Source organism: Amborella trichopoda, chromosome 2, assembly GCF_054954075.1.
Source record: "Amborella trichopoda isolate Santa Cruz 75 chromosome 2, AtrichopodaSantaCruz75HAP2 v2.0, whole genome shotgun sequence".
NCBI classification, from domain to species: domain Eukaryota; kingdom Viridiplantae; phylum Streptophyta; class Magnoliopsida; order Amborellales; family Amborellaceae; genus Amborella; species Amborella trichopoda.
Genome location: NC_142337.1, coordinates 61,836,714 through 61,863,868, shown reverse-complemented (window position 1 = coordinate 61,863,868; position 27,155 = coordinate 61,836,714). Strand labels below are relative to the sequence as shown.

The 27,155-nt window shown below is 34.9% G+C and overlaps 4 protein-coding genes across 4 annotated transcripts; 2 read left to right on the top strand and 2 right to left on the bottom strand.

Annotated features, from left to right (window-relative positions):
- Nucleotides 1-3,784: 3,784 nt before the first annotated feature.
- On the top strand, nt 3,785-6,952 carry LOC18445221 (aspartic proteinase CDR1). The gene is made up of 4 exons (XM_006855362.3): nt 3,785-4,340; nt 4,485-4,614; nt 4,710-5,073; nt 6,617-6,952. The coding sequence occupies exons 1-4, from the start codon at nt 3,785-3,787 to the stop codon at nt 6,950-6,952; spliced, it is 1,386 nt and encodes a 461-aa protein (XP_006855424.3).
- Nucleotides 6,953-8,917: 1,965 nt separating this feature from the next.
- Nucleotides 8,918-9,966, bottom strand: LOC18445219 (aspartic proteinase nepenthesin-1). The gene is made up of 2 exons (XM_006855360.1): nt 9,849-9,966; nt 8,918-9,327 (listed from the first exon to the last, which is right to left on the bottom strand). Exons 1-2 carry the CDS (start codon nt 9,964-9,966, stop codon nt 8,918-8,920), a joined length of 528 nt encoding a protein of 175 aa, XP_006855422.1.
- Nucleotides 9,967-18,995: 9,029 nt separating this feature from the next.
- LOC18445218 (aspartic proteinase CDR1) lies at nt 18,996-20,704 on the top strand. Its single transcript, XM_006855359.3, has one exon. It carries the CDS (start codon nt 19,169-19,171, stop codon nt 20,513-20,515), a length of 1,347 nt encoding a protein of 448 aa, XP_006855421.2. The 5' UTR covers nt 18,996-19,168; the 3' UTR covers nt 20,516-20,704.
- Nucleotides 20,705-25,204: 4,500 nt separating this feature from the next.
- Nucleotides 25,205-27,085, bottom strand: LOC18445217 (aspartic proteinase nepenthesin-1). Its single transcript, XM_006855358.4, has one exon. It carries the CDS (start codon nt 26,802-26,804, stop codon nt 25,473-25,475), a length of 1,332 nt encoding a protein of 443 aa, XP_006855420.3. The 5' UTR covers nt 26,805-27,085; the 3' UTR covers nt 25,205-25,472.
- Nucleotides 27,086-27,155: the final 70 nt, after the last annotated feature.

The following is a 27,155-nucleotide window of genomic DNA, read 5'->3' as shown; positions in this document are numbered from 1 at the left end:
AAATTGTGTCCGAAGATTTTGTTTTAGCATTGTAAATCTTTGTGATGGCTTGAAAATTTATTTCCATATCTCATTATGAACTTTAAAGCTCCATAAACAATTGTATATCTTAAAATAATAGGTAGAATTAGAAGAAGAGTAACCTAAAGAATAATTTATTTTTTTCTCTTAAAACTCATAGGGTACTTATAAAGAGCAAGATAGAGAGATTCAATGATACTACAGATTTCGGTAGCTAGGAATTCAATGCGAGATTCAAATTTTTTAGGCATTTTGTTGTTATTTTATGCATAGAACAGTCTGTTTAATTTCACAATTTATTTTTTATTTTTGTATTTTATTGATGTATACAACACAACATTTTGGATGGACCACTATTTAACATATTTGGGTCCTTGCATTTTCTTTTAATTAGCTATAATGCTATACTGAGGGCGTTTTTTGTTTTTCTCTTTGAAAAATAATCATATACTTTTGGTTCACAATTCTTGTTATTTGCTAATTAGTTATCGTGTTTGGTATTGTTGCTGTTGTTTTATTTTGTGCTCCCAATAAATGTCTTGTGATGTGCCAATAGAGTAAGCATTGTTGCTGGATTTATTGAAAGTTTCAACAAAAATGGTTAAGCAATGCTCTAATAATACTAGTAAGGCTATAAAACTATTGTTTAATGACTTTAGTATATCTATACAATAAGTGCAAATCATAATCTTATATTATGTCATCTTTAGATATCCGAGTTTTTCAGCCTTTTTGAACCAAATCCAAAATATTCACGATTCTATAGGTTACCTTGTTTTTTGGCGATCCGTATTTTTTACTCGATTTTTTCATTTAATTATTTGAAACAAAACCGATTTGTTACTGATATTTTGGTCGACGGACATTTTATTATTTTCTGACTTGCTAACTGTGGTTCCACCTCTATCTTATTGCAAAAGATAACTTCCTCCTAATAATTTCCTACTAAAAGCCAAAAATGATAACTCACTATACTAATCTATTTTAGAGTCTTTCCAAAATCTATCTAAAATAAATATTTATGTTCCTAAAAATTTTCTTACTAAAAGGAAACCCCTTTTCCTACCCACGTTAATCTTGGGAAGTAAACTCTAAAATGTGATCTAAAGACTTGTTCCAAGATTTACTACAATATGCTCTAAAAAATCAACCAATTATTAAATCTAGATCGATTTTATCAAACTAAAGATTATCTTGTCCAAAAAAAATAAACGGACTCTATGAATTTGAATAGGTTGTAGAAGTTCCCCTTAATCATGAAAACCGTTAAACATTCAATTCACATAATATTTGGTTGTCTGGAAACATTCAAAATAAATTGGGTATTTATAATTCTAAGTTTTTGAAATTTTATAAACTCATCTAATGCATGGGCTCTGAAACTATTGGTATTTTGAAATGAAATCAAGCAATCTAGCATGGAAATTAGTATTAGTAAATTAACATGTAAATTAATTTCATTTAATGGATGGACATCCAATGAAAAAGTCATAAGACATTACATTGAGTAGAGAGAGAAAGAGGATGATTATATAGTACAATTAAAAAGAGAAAGAAAGTTGGTTGAAGTGAGTGAGAGAGAGAGATTGGGGATTCCATGTAATGGATTAGAATGTTTACCTATTATAAAACTTGTAAGATTTTAAAATCTCATTTCTTTTTTATTGTAAATTTGATTTATTGCAAATTGTTTATTCACTTGAATATCATATACTTTAAATTCACTTATGATTTTTTTTCCTAAATCCAAAATTTATAAAAAGTTATTAAATATTAATTTTCAAACTATCGATACGTGCATACCATAATTTCATGATTGCATTATTTAGTTGCAACGTATAAACAACTAAATTTCATATTTTGAAATGTAAAATAAAATATGTTTTTTTACTATTAAAAGAAATAATTATAATATATTATATATTTTGAAAATAATATCCTATTCACTTTTAAAAAATTATAAAAATATGTAATGTTGATTCCCATAAAATTTCGAAGTTTGTAGATAGTTTATAACAAATTTTTTATTTTTCTCAAAACAAATTTTTAAAAGATCCTTATAAACTATGTCTATATTTCGATCGTAAACAATGGCAAAACTATCGCTGTTTTATTACTATGATGTTATAGTTGGACCTAGTTTCTATACGGCCAGGCCCTCATATGTAGAAATTCGGGCCTCTTAATAAATTTATTTTTGAGATGGATTTTCATATATAATTTTTAGCGACATGTGATCTCCAACATGGAGATCATGAATATGAAAAAATAAATAAATTTTACAAAATATAAATAATAATTCTAATAAGAAAATATGGATAGTTATTTTTCATTGTTAATTGCATACATCTTTAAAATGGATGCTTTATAGTTTCTGGTCCGCATAAGTAAAAATGCGGTCCAGCCCACATGAAATTTTCCCTTTAATTTTATCTTTTTTTAATCCTCAAATCTATCCTAAAACATATGAAACTTTCCAAAAAAACAACTTCTTACAAAAACTCATCAAATATTAATACCAATCCATATGAAACTTTTCCAAAAAAAAAAAACAACTTCCTACAAAAACACATCAACACTTATACCAATCCCAATAATAAAGAGGTGATTTTGGATATCACCAAATCCAGCATTATTCGCCAAACTGTGGCGTCTTAAGTCACCGCATCTCATTTGGCCAATAAATCCACGGCCTGTTTGGCCTCACGAAACATGCGACTTGATCTCCACCGGTAATCTCAGAGCCTCCAATGCGATTGTGAAATAAAATATGGTATCTCCATTGAACCATCACAAAATCCTGCATTCAACCCGTCACAAGTATAGAATCACTATCAATCTCACATAAATGAATTTCCCATAATGTAGATTTTGGAGCATCAATCTCACATAATTGAATTTCCCATAATGTAGATTTTCGAGCATCAATCAGGGTAAAAAGTTTATAAAGACCCAAGCTTTATGATAAAAAGTATAGTCGAACCTCAACAGTTATCTCCACTTATGAAATTATATATAGCCAAAAAGTAAACTTGTAGTACCGAGCTATAATTTCCAAAAGAGTAATTTGTGTACGGGCCCCGAAATTTAAGATAAAATACGAAATTTTCCATTTATATGCGGAAATTACAAAAAAAAAATCAGTCAACTCACTTCTTTACTTTTTTTCCAAAAATGCCTATTGTCAATCCAAATTTTGACTTTTTTTTTTTTAGTTTTTTCCTTTGGAGGGCAATGCCTTGAAGCAATGGGGCAATGATCTACTAATGAAAAAACTTAAAAAAATAAAAAAATCAGGATGACCAAGGGGGCAATTTTGAAAAAAATAAAAAAATTAGGTTTTATCTTCTTTGTAATTTCCGTATATAAGTAAAATATTTTGTATTTTACCTGAACTTTTAAGGTCCATACATAAATCACTCTTTTAAAACACATCCACTCCTTAATCCTAAAATGGAAGAGGAGGTAACAACGGTTAAGTGCATTAATTCGCTTCCTTTTTTGTAATTTGAATTGTAGAAGAGTACTAAACTGAAGGAAATAATCAACTGCTAAATTTTCAATGCGTCTCCCTAAGAATGGATACACCGATCCTGACTTTTACTGCCCAAACAAGTTCACTGTAAAATTCTAAACCAGATAACATACCAAAACTGGACCAAAAAATATTCCAAACATCACCAGTTAAAAACCCAACCGAGCAATGTTCAATGTGGAAATAAATCTGTATAGTTAAGCATGTCTAGATCCTCAAGCTCTGACCATGGTGGAATCCATGGCCCAAATGCTGATGCTTTTCACCATCTCTATTTTCTCATATCTTTGTTCACCCTCTTCCGGTATCAAGGTAACCCTTATCCATGGCGATGATCCCAAATCCCCGTTCTACAACCCCAAAGCTAGTGAGTATGAGCTCTTCCAGCAAGCATTTGATCGCTCCGTGGCTCGCTACAAGTACTTAAGCTCGCTTGCCACGGGAGAATACTCTCCTACGGCATTAAGAGCCTTTATGCAAAGCATTCCTGGTGAGTTCCTCATGACCGTCGGCGGCATTGGTTCTCCACAGAATACCAGTTGCTGTTTGACAGTGGGAGGCATGTGGACACAATGCCTGCCGTGTTATCAGTGCTACCCCCAGCAAGTCCCAGTCTTCAACCCCTACAAGTCATCGACAGGTCCCTTGCAAATCACCCCTCTGGAGGGTCCACTTAAAGCAATGCATCGGCACGGGATGCCATTTTACGATTCAGTGCAACGATGGATCTATGTAACCGGAAATATCATCATTGACATTTTGACTTTTGAGCCAATCAATCCAAGTACCAGCAACTATTCCCAATGTCTCTAGCACTAGAACTAATTCAAATTTCAGCGAATTAATTCAAATTTCAGCGGTAGTATTAGTACTAGTTAATGGAGTATTAGTACTAGTATTAGTATTAGTACTAGTTCTAATACTACAGATAGAGTTGAAATCAGTGTTAATGGAGCCAAAGTGCAGAGATATGCCTTCGGATGCAACCATGTATATGCAGGAGGTAGTTTTGTAAGACTCCCTGCTGGGATCATCCGTTTTGAGGAAGGGATGCTCTCGTTTGTCTGTCGACCAACTAGGTGATATCATTGGGAAGAGATTTGCCTATTGCATCATGCTGCGCGGCAACAGCATAATGGAATTCGGAAACCAGGCAGATATCCCAAAGGGTCAGGGCCTGTCGATTCCCATACACCGACTTTCGACAAATCCATCGATCGCTGGTTATCTTACGTGTCATAGACATCAGTGTGGGAACCACCCCCCTCCACATCCCACCATGGACCTTCAATCCAACTGTGGATGATAAGATCTTCGTCATAGATTCCGGCACCTCCGTCACAAGAATGAATGAGACAGTGTTTAAAATGATTGGGATGAAAATTAGTTCAAGCACCCCCGTCCCCGACCCAGCGAAGCGGTACAAGTATTGCTACCGAATAAATGAACCGGTCGACGTATGTGCCTTACCATCCATTACATTCCACTTTGACAAGGCGAATTCCACCGGAGGGATTGTATGGTTTTTCAGCAAAGAATGTGGCTTGCTTGGACATTGCGGGGTCCAAAGGAATGTCAATATGAGGAACCTTAGCACACCATAAACTGGTGGAGCACGACTACGGTATGGAGAGGCTCTCGTTTCAGCCCGCAGATTGCAGTAAAATTAAATAAGAGGTTCAGATTTGTTGTGATTGAAAAAACCCAGATCTTTGTACAAGAGTTTCACTTAATTGATTTATAAATAAGTTTTTACAGAAATAATAGTAGTGATTGATAGTGCTTCCTGTGTCTTTCTGAGCCCCTCCCCCATCCCCCATGTTTCTCTCTTTCATCACTCTCAAACTTGCTTGCTATGCTATTGCTTCAAGATCATTGCTTTCGTGACATCATTCCATCCAAGAGTAACATTAGATATTGATTCATTGCTCCGAGTAAAGAATATACAACAAGATAAAAATAATGATTCTATATGGAAAAGGTTTACACTGGGGTGAGGCCTTAAATAATCAAATTACGGTGCATATTAAAAATTAGCTCACTAGCTCATATTTACATATAAACCCAATAGCCCGGATTGAATAGGGGTTGATTTGACTGTCACGACTTCATTTTGTATTTAAATTTTATTTTTTTACATAAATCTAAATCATTTGAAATGTTAAGCATGTATTCTTCTCATCAAGACACACCTAATATACATTAGTGATTTGGGACCAATCGCTGTTGGGGTAATTAGTTTTGGGCCAGGCCCCTCTCATTTGTCGTCAGCCAACCAGTTGATAGCATCGGGAAGAAATTCAGAAAATGGTAAGTGGCCAGAGTGTAGTTGAGTTTGGAGACTGAGCAAGCATCCCAGAGGGCTTCGTCCTTTCAACCCCGATTTACTTGTACCTGTTGCAGAATCGTCTGGTGCTTTATATCCTAGATCTCATTGACATAAGCGTGGGGTCAAGCTGCCTAAATATTCGAATAAGGACCTGAGCTTTACTGGATTTCAACAATTAACTTAAATTGCTGCAAATAAAATGCTTTCAATCTTGACATGCGTGCAATTAGTGCTCATCGAATCGAATCTATTTCCACTTTTTCATTATGAGGAAGACATTTTTCTGAATATCTCTGCTGCAATTTTGTGCTACCTGTCTCTAACAGTACGACAATTTCTATAGAACTTGTTTTACACTGATCCCCATGAAACTCGATAATACAAACGTTATATTACTATAATTAGGCCTAATTTGATTTTCTCTTTGATTCAATGAAATATAATTGACTTATATTAAGTTCTCATTAAACTTTTCAGGGTTTTAATTTTTAATGCATGTTTTCTTTTTTCTATATTTTCTCCTTTTTCTGAAAAAGTGATCCTTAGAATTTCCTCGACCGTCCCTTGTTGATATAGGGTGGTTGAGGAAATCTTCAATCCGTTCACTTTGCAAAGTTTGTTTACCATAACATTACCTGGAAATATCTCCCATATGACCTCTAATTAGAAACACAGTAACTCCCATATCACCTCACATCTAGCCAAGATAATACAGCATGTTATATGAATAGCTATGCACACTCAAGCTTGACCAGATTTTCGTGGCATCCCTGAAAGCTCTTGCCCTAATACAATTCACCATCTTCATATCTTCTCCATCTTTCGCAGGGATCCGGGTAGCCCTCACCCATCACGATGAGCTCGGGTCACCATTCTACAACCCCAATGCCACTATGTATGACCTTGTAAGGCATGCTTTCGCCCGCTCGATGACTCGTTATGAGTACTTAACCTTGACTGCCACAGAAGAAGAATACTCTCCGGCAGCATTCAAAGCGACAACTACCTCCATCAGTGGAGACTTCCTTATGACAGTTGGTATCGGGGCCACAGCTGCACGCTATTAGTTACTTAACCTTGACTGCCACCGAAGAAGAATACTCTCCGGTGGCATTCAAAGCGACAACAACCTCCATCAGTGGAGACTTCCTTATGACAGTTGGCATTGGGGCCACAACTGCAAGCTATCAGTTATTTTTGGACACTGAAAGCAACCTAATGTGGACACAGTGCATGCCGCGTCATACGTGCTACCCCCAGGAAGCCCCAATCTTTGATCGTTTGAACTCTTTTACATATGCTGAGGTAGACTGTAAATTGTCCCTCTGCAAAATGCCCTTACTCTCTCTCTTCTCCTGTATTTTGGGATCACGTGACTATCTCCCTTTGACAACACTCTTTCTCCCACAATAAAAACACATTTTGCTCTGTCTTCTCAAACTCTGTCTTGCTCTACCGAAGAAACTCTCTCTATCTACTTATGTGCTTCTCTCTTTTTCTCTCTCTACCCTCTCTCTCTCTGTTCAATATTGTGATTATTCAAAATCACCCAACATAAGGAAATCGCATATTATATGGTATTAGGAATGATATTGATAAGTTTCATAAATAAAATATAAATCCAAAAAGATTAGTACTCTTGGATATATCTAGTGAAGAGATTTTGTGTGTCTTATTCAAGTCACCATATGGGAAATGTGGCTTCCTCTAGAAAAAGTGAGGCAAGGCCTCTTCATAGAGAGCTGCGAGCTTCTTAATGAAGAGAAACTCTACATTGTGCTTTCTGTAGATTGAGAGGTTAGTTTCTTATAGAGAAGCGATTCCAAGAAGATATTTGGCAGTTTCCACTTTTAGATAGATAAAGTCTTGGTTTTAAATTGAGAGGCTGGTTTCTTGTAGAGAAATAATTCCCATGAAGATATTTGGTGGTTTTCCCTTTTAGATAGAGAAAGACTTGGAGATATTTGGTGGTTTCCCCTTTTAGATAGAGAAAGTATTGATTGCTCCCAAGGTTTTCCTCCTGGAGAGTGTTTTAGTTGTGGAATGGAGATGACCGATATCCCAAAATTTGTAATCTAACTCTCATTGGTATAGTGGATTATAATGGATTTTAGTTTGTCGTACCCATAGATGTAGCCATCTTATGGTGAACAATGCTTTATTTCTCATATTATGGCTGGTGCACTCTTTTATTTTATTTCTAGTTGGATAAGTACACGATCTTGATGAGATCGAACTTTTGAGATTCTCTTTTCCGCATCTAAAAGGGTTATTAAATCCTAACACTCTGTCCAAAATCTGAGGCTCATATGAAGCAGAATGGGAGCGTAGTAAAGATTTCTCAAACTTGAGGTAGAGTTCTTTTCAAGAAGGGGTGAATGATGCAGCGCCTATCTAGCACTTAGGTGACACAATATAGTTGTTGCATGAGAGAGCCATAATTATTTGGCATCGACTGTTTCCGGGACAAGCCGATCGAGTGGTTCCTAGAAGCACCTTTCAGGCCATGGCCTACATTCGAAAAAAGTTAAAAATTGTCATGGAATAGAAGCCTCTAAATTATGGCTTTTCTTGGGCTGATTTTTTCTAATAGTAGCTGATCATAATTATCTTTAATAAAAATAACCATTTAAAATGTCTTGTCTTGTCTTGTCGTTCCCTTTTTATAGCCTAAATATTATTCATTGGGGGTTGTTTGGGTGCACTTGTTTTCGTAGATAAATCATTGTTTCAAATATAATTAATATTGGATTATATGTTATTTGGCATTGTTCCTCATAAAATTATCTGCAACACAAAAAAAAAGCAAAGCGCTAAATTTTTTTCCCACCAACATAAAACATAAGGATACATTAATTAAAAAGAAAGGTATCAAAATAAACTAAAACCTTATTGTAAACAAAAAGGAGAGGAATATGTCTAAAAAAGAACAACAAAATAAAACACAAAGTAGCATGATACTGTAACAAGAAGGCCTAACCACCACCAGTCTTTGCACCGAAATCCTTCTCCCAGAAATGTCATATAACACCCTAAAATCCTGTTGCTGATACGTCCACATCCCCAAGATAGACATACATTTTATCTGACACCAAAATGACCATGCAAAATATTCTGGCACTTCTATCAATGTAAAACACGTTTTCCGGCATCAGTTCCCAATCTGTTTCCCCGAAATGAAGCGTCAAATTAGGAAACTCATTAAATTCTGGCGACCGAATTTCCCAACAAAGGTCAAAACCATACTTTTTTCCATCAATTTGTGTCAAATTCCTGGCACTGGAAAACCAGTAAACCATACCATCTTTCAAATATGAGTAGCCCCTTTCTCTCAAATAAGAAACCGTGGCTCCTGAATCCATCACAAAACCACCTTTTTTATCAGAATCCATGTCAAACACATTAGGTGGTATCCCTAACGGGTTGCCCCCTATGCTGATATCTATTAATTTCAAATAATACAGTGAATTTCCATAGTCCAAGAGATCGAAGCATTTACAACGGGTCCTGAAAGCTCAGCTTCAGGGCCAAATCTGAGCTGGCTGGTTTGTGTTTCAGTGGTTACAAGCAAAAGCCTGAGTAAACAATATGAGAATTGATGTTATTCTGATTTGTAGTTTTGCGAGATAAAGGAAATGGGGCTATTGCTTAGGCCAAATATGCTGGAAAAACCACCAGGAAAATAGAAATTCCTGTTGCTAAAGCCACAGCCAATGGCAATTTTCGGTGAGAATTCTGGCCAGTCGCCAGAATCGGATGAGAAAGTTAAGGTTTCAGTGGCAATTTGGCCAGAGGTTGTGGCATTCTGGCCATAAGATGAGGAGAAGGTGCAAAGGTTTCTATTGTCGTCACAAAGAAGGTCATTACAGAGAGAATCAGATTAATGAACAGGAGAAAATGATTTTGAAGACTCCGGGGAAAAAATGGGCACAGATTGAGAGAAACAGGGATCACGTAGCTCACATTGTATCCATAGCATTGGGCCGCTCGTGTCTAAAATGGCAAGCTGTTGAACTGGTGGGGTTCCTAGGGAGAAATTAACCAGGTATAAGTAGCTATCACCATGGATCTCTGGTGCCATTTCTTGTGGAACATGAGATTGGGGTTTCGGCTGGAATTTTTCACTGGAAAGTTTGATAGGTAATGGAGGCGGTGGCCGGAACTTTGGACAAGTTGTCGGAGTCTTGCAGTGGTGGTGCGGTTTTGGGAGGAGAGAGAGAGGTGGTGAATGAGGGAAGAGAGAGGGAGGAGGAAAGGGAAATGAAGGTGATAAGAAGTATCATAAAACTTAGTTTTCCTGTCATTTCTCTCAGCGTGTTTGTTTCTTCCTCCTGTTGTGGGCGTTAGGATTAGGTGCTTTTAAAGGGGCGGGGCTGGTGAATTTTAAATTTAAATTACAAAGTTAATAGTTTTTGTCCTTTCTATTTCATTTTTCGGATAGCATGAGGAAAATGCCTGCATGTTCCATTCCATTTCAGAGAGAGATTTAAGTTGGTTCCAACGATTCAAACATGTCTAAAAAAAAAGGAATCTTTTTTAAGGTTCTTTTTTTTTCTTTTGGAAATTTTCCTTTTGAAGATTCTTTTTTTTTTTCTTCTGCCAAACGTCATTCTGTACAATTTTATAAGCTCCATTTCTTTCTCTCAAAGAGAATTTGTTTTCACAGGAATGCGTTATCTTGTAATTTTCACCGAAAGTATTCCATGCTTTCGTGGGAGAAAATTTTATATTTGCTCCCATGAGGAAATCAATAGCTAGGAGTCTTTTATTGAAATTACTAATTTACTAGTTTTAATATAGATCACAAATTTCTATATGAATAAAACCCTACTAAATTGATCTTCTGTACAGAGTAAGTCGATGCACATTAAGAGAAGTTTACATCAATGTTTTTATGTGATTTTCATGTCTACTTGTAATTTTTGTTACGTTATTGTTTTAAGAAAATATTTGTTTTAGGAGATGGGGTTATGCTTTTTCATTTTTTGAAAGGCTTATCTTTAGATGGACCGGTTTATCTTTAGAGAAGAGGTGGTGGTTCAAAAAGGAGATCTTTTTTGTTTTTTAGGAAGGTTAAATCATTTTTTGGTACACACTTTTTTTTGGCTTGAGTTGGTTTTCGGTAAGTTTGACTTTTTAGAAGTTCTTGGAAGACATATTTGTTTTGGTAAAATTATAGATACTCCAAAATCCACTTTCTAAACATCTACTCTCCAGTACTTTTTGTATCCCACCATAAACTTCAATTAGAATACTTGTTTTTTTTTATATTTACCCCTCAAGTCCAAAAGTTAATGGATTCACGATAAAAAAATGCCCTTACTCTCTGTCTTCTCCTATATTTTGGGATCACGTGACTCTTTCCTTTGACAACATTCTCTCTCCCAAAATAAAAACATATTTTTCTTTGCCCTATCACATGTATCTCTCTACCTGCCATGTCTTTACCTCTCTGTGTTGGATATTGTGATTATCCAAACTCACCCAACATAAAAAAATCTCATATTACATGGGATTGGAATTGATATTGATACGTTTCTTAAAGGAAATACAAATCTAAACAGATTAGTACTTTGGGATATATCTTGGTTCTTGACATATATGTAACATTTATAGAAAGTTTTTTATTTTATATGGACTCCTAACCTTATATATATATGTGAAAGTGAAGTGATTTTGTGTGCTCTATTCGGGTCATCATATGGAAAAGCTGGCTTCCTCTAGAAAGAGTGAGGTAGGGGCCTCTCGTGCATGAGCTGCAATGCCTCCCCTTGGAGAGAAGAGCTCTTCTTATGAAGAGAAATTCCACATTGTACATTCTGTAGATGCAAAGCCTCCCCATAGATAGAAGAGAGCCATAAGAAATTCCAGATTGTGCCTTCTGTAGATGCAATGCCTCGAAACGAGCTTCTTATAGAGAGAAATTCCACATTGCGCCTTCTGTAGGTTCTCCTCTTGGAGAGTGGTAGTAGTTTAGTTGATGGTTTCTTCCTGGACAGTGGTTTAGCTAGGGAATAGAGATGAGAAATTGATGGGTCTAAAAATGTTTGCTCGACTGGTTTTGGTCGATTGGCTTTTGTGGTCTGTGATGTATAGTGGACATTAGTGTCGATTGGCTTTTGTGGTCTGTGATGTATAGTGGACATTAGTATAGTAGATTTCAGTTTGTTGTGCCCATGTAAGCATGTAAATCTTTGTATTTTTGTGGTGTCTATTTTTTCTGCTTTATTTCTCGTGGAATGACTCATGCTCGTACTCTCTCGCATTTTGTTTCTTTGTTTCTAGTTAGATAAATACATGATCTTGGTGAGATCCAAGATTTGAGATTCATACTCAATCTTTGTCCGATCCAACTTTTGGAATTCCTATTTTCAGGTCTAAAAAGGTTGTTAAATCCTAGCACGCCCCAAATCCTAACCCATTTCTCTCTCTCTATGTCCAAACACACTTTCCCTCTCCATTCAAAATCTCCCTTCTCTCTCAAGACGTATCCTCTCTTCCTCTCTTTTAAGTAACAAGATCACTTTAAGTATAGAAAAATGAATAGATCTAAATTGTGCAATCAGCACTGGCTTATTTACACAATTGAATTTTCCAAATCCAATGAAACCTTTTCAGATAATCATCAAACCTTAATTTACAACCTATCTCTGTAAATTTATCACTCTACAACCTATCTCTGTAAATTTATCACTCTATTCTTCAGTATGAGCCCTCTTCAATCAATCAAACTTCACAAATAGCTTCTCCTTTATTAAGCACGGGTAATTCTTAGTCATCAGCAACGTGTAATTCTTAGTCATCAGCAACTCCAAAATTAACCCCAACATCTAAACCGCGAAAGTCTCAAATATCGGCTCATCAGCGTCAGGTAACCACGCTACTTCAAATTCAACCCTAGTTTCTAATTATATTGCTTGTAATGAGGTCTAGCACACTGTGTGCTGGACTGCAATAAGTTTTTTTCAAGCTTGTAATGCGGTCCACCACAATCCTTAACCCAAATAAGGTGACAAAAATCTTATTCAATAGTCCATAGCGAGAAAAAGAATTAGGGAGATAGAAAGAGAGAGAATGGTTTGTTTTTTTAGAGAAAAATAGTGTAAGCAGAGAACCAAAATAAAAGAAAAGAGAGAGTAAGAGAGAAAAGTGAGAGTAAGGGAATCCATTGACCACTCCTACAACACGAGAGAGAAAAAGAGGGAGAGAATAGCAGCGAGAGAGAGAGAGGGATAGAGGGGAGATGGGATATTTGTTTATAAGTTGGGTTGCAGGCTGATGGGAATTGAAGAGCCCAGGAAGCTCCTGTCAAATTGCAGAGAGAGAGAGAGAGAGAGAGAGATGGCTTGAAATGGGCGGGTGGCAGGCTGAAGGGAATGTAGAGGGATGAGGACCCAAGAAGAACAGTAGTTTCTTTTGGAGCTAGGGTTTCCACTGTGAAATATAGTCGGAGCATATAGAGCACCTATCTTTTCTACCAATGATGCAGCTTTTCCCCGTCAATCTTGGACCCAAATCGGATCATAATTTCTATTTGTGCATAATTTCTACGGAGAATTAGGCGTATAGAGCACTGGATCAACTTGTACTCAGATCCAATCGTAATTTTTATCTGGATCTAATTTTTAAATTCAGATCTGAATTTTGGATCCATTCTCGAATCGAAATAGGATCCAAATCTCAAGTTTTGGATCTAATCCATGTAAATTCTCAGCCCCAGTTTTGGGATTATTTTTTTTGATGGATTTTGGTTGAATGAAAAAAATTTATTATAGAGAGAGAGAGAGCTTTCTTTGTGGGTTTTTTTTCTCTTTTATGGTGCGTGGTGGAGGACTCGAATCCCCATGTCTACTTTTTTCCTGCAAATTTTTTCTTAGTTTTTTATTTCTCTCTTAAACACAATTGTATTTGCAGTAAGTTTTAACTATGTCAGGTGGTATCAGAGCATCAGTCAATTATTGTGATAATAGACTATGGCTGGGCATTAGGATTGAGCCCTTTCAACGAGAACGAGACCTCGAAGATATAGAACTCAAAACTTTGATAGGGCAAGTAAAGGAGCTGACCTAGTACTTAGCGTAAAATCCAACCTGGACATACTATGATGACGGTAGTGAGTCGGATGTTATTTCGAGTACCCGTGCTATACGCACTCTCCATGTCGAGAGCCTCACGGCAGGGAGAGTGATCTACCTAAGTTTAATGAAGAACCAGTTGAAAGTGAAAAACAAGTAGGTTTGGATCTTGAATGGGAATTATCATTCATTGATGTCATGTGTGACCCTATTTTTTATGAATGTCCTATATTTGGTGAAAAACAAGATGAAAGGCAAAAATTGGCTTTGTGGCAGCAAGGATATCTAACTTTTTTATCAATGGAGAGAGAGACACAATATATCGACTCAAATCCAAAGGTGCTCCAGCCTTTAGAGATACTTGACGAGAAAAAGATGAAAGCTTTCAAGGAGAATCAATAGGTCAAATTGGTTCGACCATTGAATCTAGTGCTCATTTCAAAGATGCACAAGTGGTATGTCCGAGGGATGAGCCTGAGTAATTTCAGCAAGTTTCTAAACAGACTCTATTGATATAAAATGACCATTTCCTTGAGGGTTTCTTTTTATCAATGCATAATCGTTGTGTCACGACAATAACCCAAAAGTCACAGGATTGTGTTTATAATGTTATAAGTTGAATAAGGTTGTAAGGCTATTGGAAAAATGATCTTAACGAATTTCAAATTTTGAGGTTGAGATTATTCTTAATAGGGAAAATGATGCAAATTAAGAGAAGGTTAAATCGATATTATATTTTAATTTTAATTTTTTTATTTTTATTTCTACATGTAATTTTTACTAAGTTATTTTAAAATATCTATATATTTATTTTAGGGGTTAGGGTTATGTTTTTCAACTTTGGGAATGCTACTCTTTAGATGGGTAGGTTTATCTTTAGATAGTCCATTTATATTTAAGAGGTGTTGGTTTGAAAATAGTCCATTTATATTTAAGAGGTGTGGGTTTGAAAAGGAGTACCTTTTTGTAGGTGGTATCATTTTGTTTTTTAGGAAGGTTAAATGTTTTTTTTTTTTTGGTATGTACGCACTTTTTTTGTTTTGGCCTGAGTTCGTTTTAGGCAAGTTTGACTTTTAGAAACTTCGACTTCGAAGATATATATATATATATATATATATTTAGTTTTTTTTTTTTTTATGAAGGAAGTTATTTTTTAATAGTAAAAACAAAAGTGGTACTTATCCCCTAAAAAAAAAAAGCACCAAGCATTGTACGTAAAAAGAAAATGGGCCTATGTAAAGTTAGGTGGTTATTTTTTATGGATTTTGGTTGAATGAAAAAAGTTTTATTGTAGAGAGAGGGAGAGAATCTTTTTTTTTTTTTTTTGGTAGGTTTTTCTTCTCTTTGCTCTTATAGTATGTAGTGGAGGACTTGGATCCCCATGTTTATACTTTTGTTTTGCATATTTTTTCTCAAATTTTTATTTCTCTTTAAAATACAATTGTTTTGCTAGGTTATTGGCAACCTGTTATTTTTCAATTGCATCACAAATGTACAAAATAAACAGTTTTAACAAAAGCATGTATGTGTCCTCTCCAAGATAACAAATCATCTATTTACTCTATCAGGTAAATTCCTAGCTAGGATTATTTTTAGTATTTCATAGCTAAAAAAAAGCCAGTGACAAAGTATTTTAACCTTTTTTACAAACTTTGAATAGAAGACACACCTAAACTATTGTTGAAATCAGATGGTTGAATCACAATGCTACATATGCAAAGGCTCTCCTTCCATATCACAATGTTATATAGAACATTGAATCACAATGTTCCATATAAAGTTAATTGTCATATAAAACACCCCTTTACATAATACTTCTTCCCGGCATGTTGTAGTATTATAAAAATTCAAGGCTCAATATAGAGAAGGAAATGTTGTAGTATTATAAAAATTGAAGGCTCGATATAGAGAAGGAAAGATTCACATGAAATAGCAGGCACAGATGGAAATATCAACCTAGAGATGGAAACCAAAACCAGTTACGCAGAAAAACCCACTTAGAACATCGAAACAGATACAGATTAAACCAAACGGCACTAGGTGATTCCATATTAGCCTGTTATTCAATTTTTTAAACAGCATTTATTTAAAAATAAATCTTGTGTTTTTTAGGTTTAGTAAGCTTTTTTGCACTGATTTTCTCTGCATTTTCATTCATCTCGTTCGTCAATCAATTTCTCATGATTCTTATGCTATTTTTACCTTGTTTAGCTGATTGTTCTGCCTTGTTCTATTGAGGCAAAACCCTTAAGTCAAATAGAATAAGATTTGTCTCTTAATCTAAAGAAAAAAAAATTTCAATTTTGGCTTTAACCAGTTGTGATGGCAATCGGTGAATCAATCTGGACCAATGGCAAGATCAATTACATTAAAAAGTACTAATAAGAGCAGGTCAATAATTATCTTTTCTAGTTTTTTCATGCATTTACCGGTTTATATAGAGCCGAGGCTTTAAACAATCAAAGTAAAACACACCTTCAAATAGTATCAAGAAATGTGGTTTCAATACTAGAAATCTTTTTGATAGCTTTAAAATATATTTTTATCTTTACTTATAAAATTTAATGCTTCAAAAATAGTGTAGGTCAAAGAGATTTATGACAACTTGAAAATCTTGAAAATTGACGGTCCAAAAATGCGTTACAAGATGCACTATTTCAAAAACTTGAAATCCATTTTTTTCTTATATCCATGCATCTTGAAATCTAGATGATCAATTTGAGGATATTTGGATATCAAAACAACGTCTTCTTCCGAAAGTTTTGAGATAGGCTCTAATTGATTGTTTAGAACCTCGGCTCTATATAAACTCTTTCCTTTACATATTCTGGTTCTTGCCATATGTTTTCCATCTAATTCTAGATTAACTAGTATGGTTGTCGAGTCCGATATGGGGATGGAGAAGCAGTTTTATGCTTCAGTAAATTTTAGGGATTTCGTTCCTTGTGTTCCATATTTCATTTGTGCCATTATTTTTAGATAACATAAATAAATTTAAATATGAGGAATTACTTTAAAAAAATATATATATTTTTTTTTTCTTTTGGTTCTTTCCATAGGTTTCTTTTCTGCCAACTAAAATCAGGAACTAATGCAATTCTTTAAGTGAGGAACAGGAATAAATTATGATCATCATCATCATAGCCTTTTCTTTACTATTTGGGACCAGCTACAGTGAGGAACAAATATAACCAGTTATAATGAATAATCAATCGACGTTCACTTTATACTCTTTCAGTTATGTATACATTGTAAAACTAGAAAAGTGACGCGGTATTACTACATGGTTCATAATTTGGGATATATTATATTGTATTGTTTCCCAATTTATCCATTTTACCCTATTTGAAAGTCTAATAATAGAAGCACCAAACAAAATAAAACAAAATAGGAAGACAAAATAAGACGGTTTGAAAGTCCAACTTTCTAACCAAAAACAAAATGGGAATTGAAAATAATAATAATAATAATAATAATAAAATAATATATATATATATATATATATATATATATATATATATATAGATAATGGATTTAAAGAATGAGAAAAAAAACATAAAATAAGGCGGTTTGAAAGTCCACTTAACGATTTGCAACGCTATGTCCTAAACTCAATTCCTACATAGGGTAGATACCCTCCCCCCCACTAACTCACCCAAAAAAAAAAGAAAAAAGTGATCTATGCGTCAGCACAAATCTAAAACATTAAACATTCCTTATTATCTCGACGGGTGCTCCTTTGCATGCATTTGGCTTGCATATTAAAAACAATAGTTGATGATGTACTTTTGTTGCATCCATCACTCCAATCTCATTCGTTTAATTGAAAATGTAATGGCCTCCATACCACCAATCTATTGCCATTATATCAAGGAAGATACAGGCTATGTTAGGAAATAACTTTTTTAGTATGTTTCCTAATATATTTCCATTTGAGGATATCAAGAAAAGATACCAAAAAAATAATATCGTGATATGGAATGTTTCTATTCATAAAAAAAAAAGACCTGGATTGTTTCCAAAAAAATAATATCGTGATATGGAATGTTTCTATTCATAAAAAAGAAGACATGGATTGTTTCCAAAAAACATTTAAGATCCTATATCATATTCATGTACCAATCTCTTCCCAAAGATTTGGACAAATACTCTCTCTCTCTCTCACTATATTATTATCTCTTGGTACCTGTCTCTTTCTCTAAAGATTTGGAGAGAAGCGAGGTTAGGAAACATTAATCAACACCATGTAGGTAGCTTAATTGGTTTCCTAAAATTTCTCTTTTCCAGGCTTTCATTCTAAGCATTTGGAGAGATGGGATAATTTATAAAAGCCCAATTATACCCTACATAGTGCTCTGGACTCCTCTTTAAAGGTCACATGCCTTTCATCTTCGTTAAGGCCAAGGTCACCTTTTATTTTTGCTAAACCCAATCCATAACTCTGGGTTAATAATAGAATCTATAAAAGGTCCATTTTTATTCTTCTAACACATGTCCGACCCTCTGGCTTAATAATGATGTAGTATAGATATAGATAATCATTTAGAACATTATAATCTCTCCAAAAAAAAAATCGTTTAGAACATTCGACACTTGCCAAATTAAAGAGGATGGAAACTCTCTCTCTATATATACATATCTCTCTCACTTACAACTTGAGCTGAATGGCAAAGAGGGATGGACCTAGATTACTTAAGAGGAAGAAATATTATGTAATATTTCTTAGACCCGAAAATCCGGTCTTGCCCACTGTTCATTTCCCACCAGAAAGGAAAAAATCATGCACAAATCTTCAGACCTCCTTTACAATGAATATCATTTCCTTGAAAAACCCTAAACAAAGAATTTACTGTAATTGCCTTTAAATAGCTACCCTATCTCTCAATCAAAAATACCAATTGGTGGAACATTATAATTTTCTCAAAAACAATCTTGTAGAACATTATACACTTACCAAATTTAGAACATTATAATCTCTCACAACTTGAGCTGAATGGCAAAGAGGGATGGACCTAGATTACTTTAAAGTGGAAGAAATCTAGGTGTATTCTTTCTTAGTCCCGAAAATCCCACCAGAAAGGGAAAAAGTCCTGCACAAATCTTCAGACCTCCTATACAACGAATATCATTTCCTTGAAAAACCCTAAACTGTAATTGCCTTTAAATAGCTACCCCATCTCTCAATCAAGAATACCAATTGGTGATATCATGGAACTCATGTCCAACGCTATTGTCATCCCCTTCCACGACCTCACATTCTTCTTGTCTTCACTTTTCTGTCTGTCTTTGGTCGGAAGTATCACCGGTTTCCGGCTAGACCTCATTCATCGTGATTCCCCTGGCTCCCCGCTTCATGACCCTAATGCTTCAAGCTATGACTTATTCAGGCAAGCCACTCTCCGCTCCATTTCCCGCCTCCAACACTTCAACTCAGTCTTTGTCGAAAAATCTTTTTCGTCAAAACTTAAGATGATAGTGACTCCGATTCCTAGTGAATACCTCATGAAAGTTGGGATCGGGACCCCGGCAAGAGAACTCCAGTTCCTTGTCGACACTGGAAGTGATATTGTTTGGACACAATGCTTGCCGTGCACATCATGCTTCAACCAAACATCACCGACCTTTGATCCCACAAAGTCGTCAACTTATCGAAAGATCGGTTGCTCAGAACCCCTCTGCAAATATCTTCAGATGCCTTGCACGAACGACTGCCAATACTTAGCAGCCTATGCTGATAAAACATACACTAAGGGGATATTATCATCCGATACCTTCACCTTTCAAGATATTAGTGCTAATACGAAAAACATTCCTAGTATTAAGACCGGTGCAGATGCCTTAACCTCTTTTGAAGGAATTGGATTTGGGTGTGGTGATAATAATTCTAAAACTTTTAGCGCCACGGATGGGCTTGTCGGGCTCGGGGGTGGGCCCATGTCCCTTATTAGCCAATTAGGGAACTCCATCAACAAGACGTTCTCCTACTGCCTAGCACCAAGTGGTTCAGGCAAGCTTAGTTTTGGCTCTGATGCCCTTATTTCATCGAGCTATATCAAGTCCACACCGATTTTTCGGCTTGGGGATCCAACATATTACATCTTGTATCTCCAAGAGATCAGCGTCGGCTTAAATCGCATTGGTATCCCTTCAGGATTTTTCGATCCCAATAACCCCAATGGAAGCAAGTTGGTCATCGATTCTGGCACCCCAATGAATGTGCTGGCCCAAGTCGTTTACGACTTGTTGATTCAAGCATTGCGCGAAGCTATCAAACATCCGGCAACCAACGACTCCGGCCTGTGCTACAAAATGGAAACGCTCGGTGACCTTGCCGAAATTCCGAATATGACATTCCATTTTTATGGCGGTGCGGATTGGATTGTGTTTCCTGAAAATTCTTTTGTGGAGGTGTTTGAAGGGGTCGTTTGCTTAACTACATGGAGCGTTGCCTCATTTTCCATTTTTGGTAGCAATGTGCAGAGGAATATGAATGTGAATTACGACCTTGAGAATGAGAAGCTTTCCTTTGCTCCTGCTCAATGTAACAAGATTTAGGGTTTCAGTATTAAGCCATGCTGATTAAGGAATAAGATTTGCATGGAATATGAGTGATGAAGGAAGTTCCTATATTCTATGGACATGTAGGCTAAGGTTCAAAGCAATTGTAATTTTTATTTTTTTTACTTTTTTATTTGTTTTTCTTTTCCCTTTCTTTTTTGCTATTTTTGGGTATAGATTTTTTTTTTTTTTTTTTTTTTTTTTTTTTTTTTTTTTTGTAATTCATCGGGGAAGACAGCCCCTACCCGTTTATTCAAGTGATTAGGAGTTAGTATTTTTTTTAAGTATTAATAGGGTGGTGTTAGAGGTGGGATGGAAACCATGGTGATGCTACTACCATGACCCAGCCTCCTTTCCCATTTTTGGATACAGATTTCAGAGTGCAAAACTCTAATCTCTAAAACACCATATCATATGCATCCGATCGCGATATATTTGTAGCTAATTTCCATCATCAGTTTATACTAACCTCTGAGGATAGAACATCAAAAAGTATTATAGATGGTGAAATGAATTCTATATTTCATCAAGGTCACTCAAATATGAAAGTAGAGGCTAGTAAAACCGTTAGGTTCTCTTTTGATGCACCATAGAGAGCTTTACCAATATTTGTTGAATATACTGATATCGAAGGTTAGGATTGATATTGATTTTGATATTGCTAAGTTTCTTGAGCTAGTTGCGGTACTCATTAATTTTTAAGTTTCCTTATTGTGATACTCATTGAGTCCAACCAAATTGGCACGGTTATGTCATAAGTTTTATATATATATATATATATATGAAATAAAAGAGAAGAGAACTTATGTGTCATCATATAGGAAATGTGGCTTTCTTTAGAGATAGGCAAGGTGTCTTATGTATGCATTGAAAGGCAAGCTAGACAAATCTCATGGAGATTTTGGGTGGTTTTCTTATTAATGAAAGAAATTATGATCGCTCTCAAAGTTCTCTTCCTAAACAATGGAGCTATAGAGCAGAGCTGGGGATCTGCAAGAGATGTTGGCCAATAGAGCCGGTATAAAAGAGGTTCGTAACGAGGTTTTGTCGAGGATTAAAGAGATAACTTTGTGTTAGTTGCTCAACTACCTTTTGTCAAGGGTTAGAGAGGTAACTTTACATTTTAGAATTTGTGATGTAACTCTCATTGGTATAGTGGATTTCAATTTGCCATATCCACATATGTAGCTCTTTTGGATGAGCCACATAAATCTTTATATTTTTACTATGTATGTGTTTTATGCGTTATTTCTCATATCATTGTTCATATTCTCACTAATTTTGTTTCTAGTTGGATCCCAAAAGAGGTTCTTAAATCTTAGCAATGTCCATGTATATTTGGAAGTTAGAGCAAACTGTCTGTTTTTTCCTTGGACATGACCAATTTGGTAAATATTACTAGAGGCAGTTTGGCAAAGAGTTGAGCAATAACAATTTCATTTATTCTGTATGGTAGGCTCTTTCTAACTTTCAACAATTGGAATCCTATTCAGGTACATGCATTACTACTACCTCACAATATTGTAGAAAGAATAATATGATATTAATTGATAGTATAAAATAAAAATTGTGTAAAATTGTCCATATATATAGTTCTAACTATATGATAAGGTTACAATAGAGGTGATTAAGCTAGCTCTTAAGGTTCAGAAACTCTTTTTAATAAGTAGAAACTGGAAAGTAAGTAATTCACTAATAGAGAAATTTTTTCAAAGAAAGGACAGTGTTTTAGTGATGTGTATGAAGCTGAAAACATAATTAAGCATTAAAAAACTAAAACATAACTAAGTTCCAAGTCACATTCAAGGAAAGAAAAACTGCTATTGGAATATAACTGAATTTAAGGCAAGGCAACATATGAATAATTAAAAGAAGTGCTTTGTCCATATCTAAGCTTGAAAACCTACAAGCAATAGTGAATGGAAAATAATTGAATTTAGGGCAATGCAATGTTTGAATAGACCAAAAGAAATGCTACTAAGCAAATTTGTCCATATGTAAGCTTGAAAACCTGCAAGCTTTTCAAAATATTTCTCGAATAACTTTTCACTATAGATTATAGGCAAAAATACTAACCATGCATTTCGTCTAATTCAACTTTCAATCATTATTTTATTGTGAATCATAACAGTTATTAACACTAACAAAAATAAAGAATTTTAAATTTTATGTACAAATAGTTAACTTTAAGATTCAAGAATTTACACTTTTGTTGGTAAGAACAATTCTAATTTTATAATTCTTTAAACTGTATATTGGATAACTATGTCTTCCTAAAGGTGAATTGAAATTTTCATTAATATAAAATTGTAAAATTAATTTTCTCATGCTTTGAAAAAAAAAATTGATTTCAAAATTAAAATATAAATAATGACCCAGTTTAATTTTAACAAGTAAATTTTATAATTTTCACTTGAATTTAAACTGTTTAATTATTCCATAAAAATTTATTTAGAGATTAACTTGAAATAATAGTAATGCCCTATTATAAACACAAATAATAATTGGAACTTTGCTAAATCAAAATTTAATTTTATTACCATAATACGAACAATGGTTAAAAATTAGAATTTTGACATTTTATAATTTAATTTATAAGGTGATATTATAATTACAAAAAGTTCATAAAGATTCAAGCTTTAGCATATTCTTGATGAGAATATTTTCTGCTACTCGGCTTTTTAATTGCTTTTGCCTGAGAAGATAATTTGATCACCTTCAGTGTCAGGTAGGTAATTGAAAATACAATTGGCCCTGTACTTTTTAATGAATACAAATAATTATAATCTAAATTTAATTTTTCTACTCGTTAATGATTTGTGCAATTACAATTTAATTCATAATTCTAATTATATACTCTCATAGATTTTTCAATTAAATTTTTTAGAACTTGATATTTAAAATCATATGCAAATAAAATTATTCGAATTAATATTTAGATTTTAAAAAATATAGCCTTTTATATAAAGTTTACGGCTTTTAAAAGAAATAGTGGAAAATAACATGCAATTTAAAATTTTCTTTAAATGGATTTCATATTTCGTTATAAAATGTAATTTTGTTTTCAATAGGGGCTTCTTATAAGGAAATTACGAAATCAATGAACTATTTTATCAAATTTTCAAAGAATTCTTTTGTGGAAACTTAGTCAACATTGATTATGCCAAGATTTTCTGGATGTGATCATACATAATTGGTTTCCATCTTGTGGATCTCTCAATATTACAACATTGACTCTTGTCAGTCTTTTTCCATACCCTGAATGCTCATCATTGTTGGTTTTTGTGGCCATTCAAATGTATTATGAGTGCTTGTATTCAAATATTTGATCCAACTTTTAATCATAACCCCATGACCATGAGGTTAACATTGGGCAAAACCTATTATATAAGTAGTTTTAGGACCAAACAACCCCAAGGAAAAAAATCATGTATACTCTATATATCAAGAAAATTAATTTCCAAACATTGAAAAGAGACCATACAATCTTTGGATAGGTTCAATATAGATAATAGAGAATGAAATAGAATCATTGTGTGTGATTTTGAGATATTTAGATGTTGAATCTTATCATAGGTAATTGTCTTAATTTTTTGGGAATGGATTTGAGGTGGTGGTGGTAGAACCACTTGAGCTTTAGCTATCGTTTTAGGTTTCCATTCCCACTTATGTATTTAAAAACAACTAATTATTTAAATACATTTGACTCTCTCATGCCACTTATTTGTAGATCTTTTTCCGAAGTGTAAAATTGAATTGCTCTTATTGATATTGATGGTGAAACTCTATATATTATAAGGATCCAAATAAAGTGAGAGATGAACTAAAGCTTGAAGAATTGAGACTCAAAGATGCAGAGGGATGCCCTTCTCATCCTTGACCTCAATTATATGACTTTTGTGGATCGGAACGGACCACCTGTCATTGATGAAGAAGAGGCAATGAAATACATGAGGGAAAACCTAGCATAATTTACGTTGTAAAGAGTTTGAAATCTTACACGTATGTCCGAAGGTCCTTTTCTAAAGGGTAAATATCATGTCTTGAGAAAACATACAACTTTTATTTTTGGAGGCAGTTCAATGGTATGACATTGAACCAATTATTGGCGACATACAGATCCGCAACAAGGGTAAATAAAATCTAAGGTTCATATGGAGCAGAATGGGAGCATAGCGAAGATTTCTCAAACTTGAAGTCGAGTTCTTTTCAAGAAGGGGTGAATGATGCAGCGCCTATTTAACACTAAGGTGGCACCCCAGTCTGCGTATGGTTGTTGCATGAGAGAGTCATAATTATTTGGCATCGACTGATTCCGTGACAAGCCGGTCCAGTGATTCCTAGAAGCACCTTGCAGGCCATGGCCTACATTGGAAATAAGTTCCAATTGTCATGGAATACAAGGCTCTAAATTGTGGCTTTTTTTGGGCTGATTTTTTTTAGTAGTAGCTGTCAAATCTTGATCATAGTTATCTTTAATAAAAATAACCATTTAAAATTTCTTGTCATTCCCTTTTCATAAACTGTGAACCTCAATATTATTCATTGGGGGTTGTTTGGATGTACTTGTTACCATAGATAATTCATTGTTTCAAATATAATTAATCTTGGATTATATGTTGTTTGGCATTGTTCCTCGTAAAATTATCTAAGATAAATAGGCAAGTAAAAAAAAAAAGGCTAACATTTTTCCTACCAACTGAAAACATAATGACACATTATTTAAGAAAAAAGACATCAAAACAAACTACAACCTTATTGTAACCAACTCAACAGAAAAGGAGAGGAATATGTCTAAAAAAGAACACCAAAACAAAACACAAAGTGGATTGATACTGTAACAAGCAGTCTTAACCACCACCAGCACAGCTCGCTCTTTGCACCGAAACCCTTCTCCCAGAAATGTCATATAAAACCCTAAAATCTTGTTAGCATGATACTGTAACAAGCAGTCTTAACCACCACCAGCACAGCTCGCTCTTTGCACCGAAACCCTTCTCCCAGAAATGTCATATAAAACCCTAAAATCTTGTTGCTGATACGTCCCCAAGATAGACATTTTATCTGATGCCAAAATGACCATGCAAAATATTCTGGCATTTCTATCGACGTAAAACACATTTTCCGGCATCAGTTCCCAATCTTTTTCCCCAAAATGAAGTGTCAAATTAGGAAACTCATTAAATTCTGGAGTCGGAATTTCCCAACAAAGGTCAAAACTATACTTTTTTCCATCAATTTGTGTCAAATTCCAGGCACCGGAAAACCAGTAAACCATACCATCTTTCAAATATGAGTAACCCGTTTCTCTCAAATAAGAAACAGTGGCTCCTGAATCGATCACAAAACCACCTTTTTTATCAGAATCCATGTCAAACACCTTAGGTGGTATCCCTAACCGGTTGTCCCCTATGCTGATATCTGTTAAATTCAGATAATACAGTGAATTTGCATAGTCTAAGAGCTCGAAGCTTCTTACATCAGGTCCTGAAAGCTTAGCTTCAATGCCAAATCTAAGCTGGCTGGTTTGTGTTTCAGTGGTTTCAAGCAAAAGCCTGAGTAAACAATATGAGAATTGATGGTATTCTGATTTGTAGTATTGTGAGATAAAGGAAATGGGACTATTGCTTAGGCCAAATATGCCGGAAAATCCACCAGGAAATTTGAAATTCCTGTTGCTAAAGCCACAGCCAATGGCAATTTTCGGTGAGAATTCTGGCTGGTCGCCAGAATCAGATGAGAAAGTTAAGGTTTCGGTGGCAATTTGGCCAGAGGTTGTGGCACTCTGGCCATAAGATGAGGAGAAGGTGCAAAGGTTTGTATTGTTGTCACAAAGAAGGCCATTACAGAGAGGATCAGAGCAATGAACAGGAGAAAATGATTTTGAAGACTCCGGTGAAAAAATGGGCACCGATTGAGAGAAACAGGGATCACACGGCTCACATTGTATCCATAGTATTGGACTGCTCGTGTCTAAAATGGCAAGCTGTTGAACTGGTGGGGTTCCTAGGGAGAAATTAACCAGGTATAAGTAGCTATCACCATGGATCTCTGGTGCCATTTCTTGTGGAACATGAGATTGGGGTTTACGGCTGGAATTTTTCACTGGAAAGTTTGATAGGTAATGGAGGCGGTGGCTGGAAATTTGGACAAGTCGTCGGAGTCTTGCAGCGGTGGTGCGGTTTTGGGAGGAGAGAGAGAGGTGGTGAATGAGGGGAAGAGAGAGGGAGGAGGAGAGGGAAATGATAGTGAAAAGAAGTATCATAAAACAGAGTTTTCCTGTCATTTCTCTCTAGCGTCTTTGTTTCTTCCTGCTGTTGTGGGTGTTAGGATTACGTGCTTTTAAAGGGGAGGGCTGGTGAATTGTAAATTTACATTACAACGTTAATATTTTTTCTCCTTTCTGTTTCATTTTTCTGACAGCATCAAGAAAATGCTTGCACGTTCCATTCTATTTCAGAGAGAGATTAAGTTGGTTCCAACTATTCAAACTTGTCTAAAAAAAAGAAATTTTTTTTGAAGGTTCCTTTTTGTTTCTTTTGGAAATTTTCCTGTGGATGGGGCTGCTCTTTTATACAGTGTTGACAGAACCCCCAAAAACCGAGCATCTGTTGGATGGCGGCTCCTGCTCTAACCG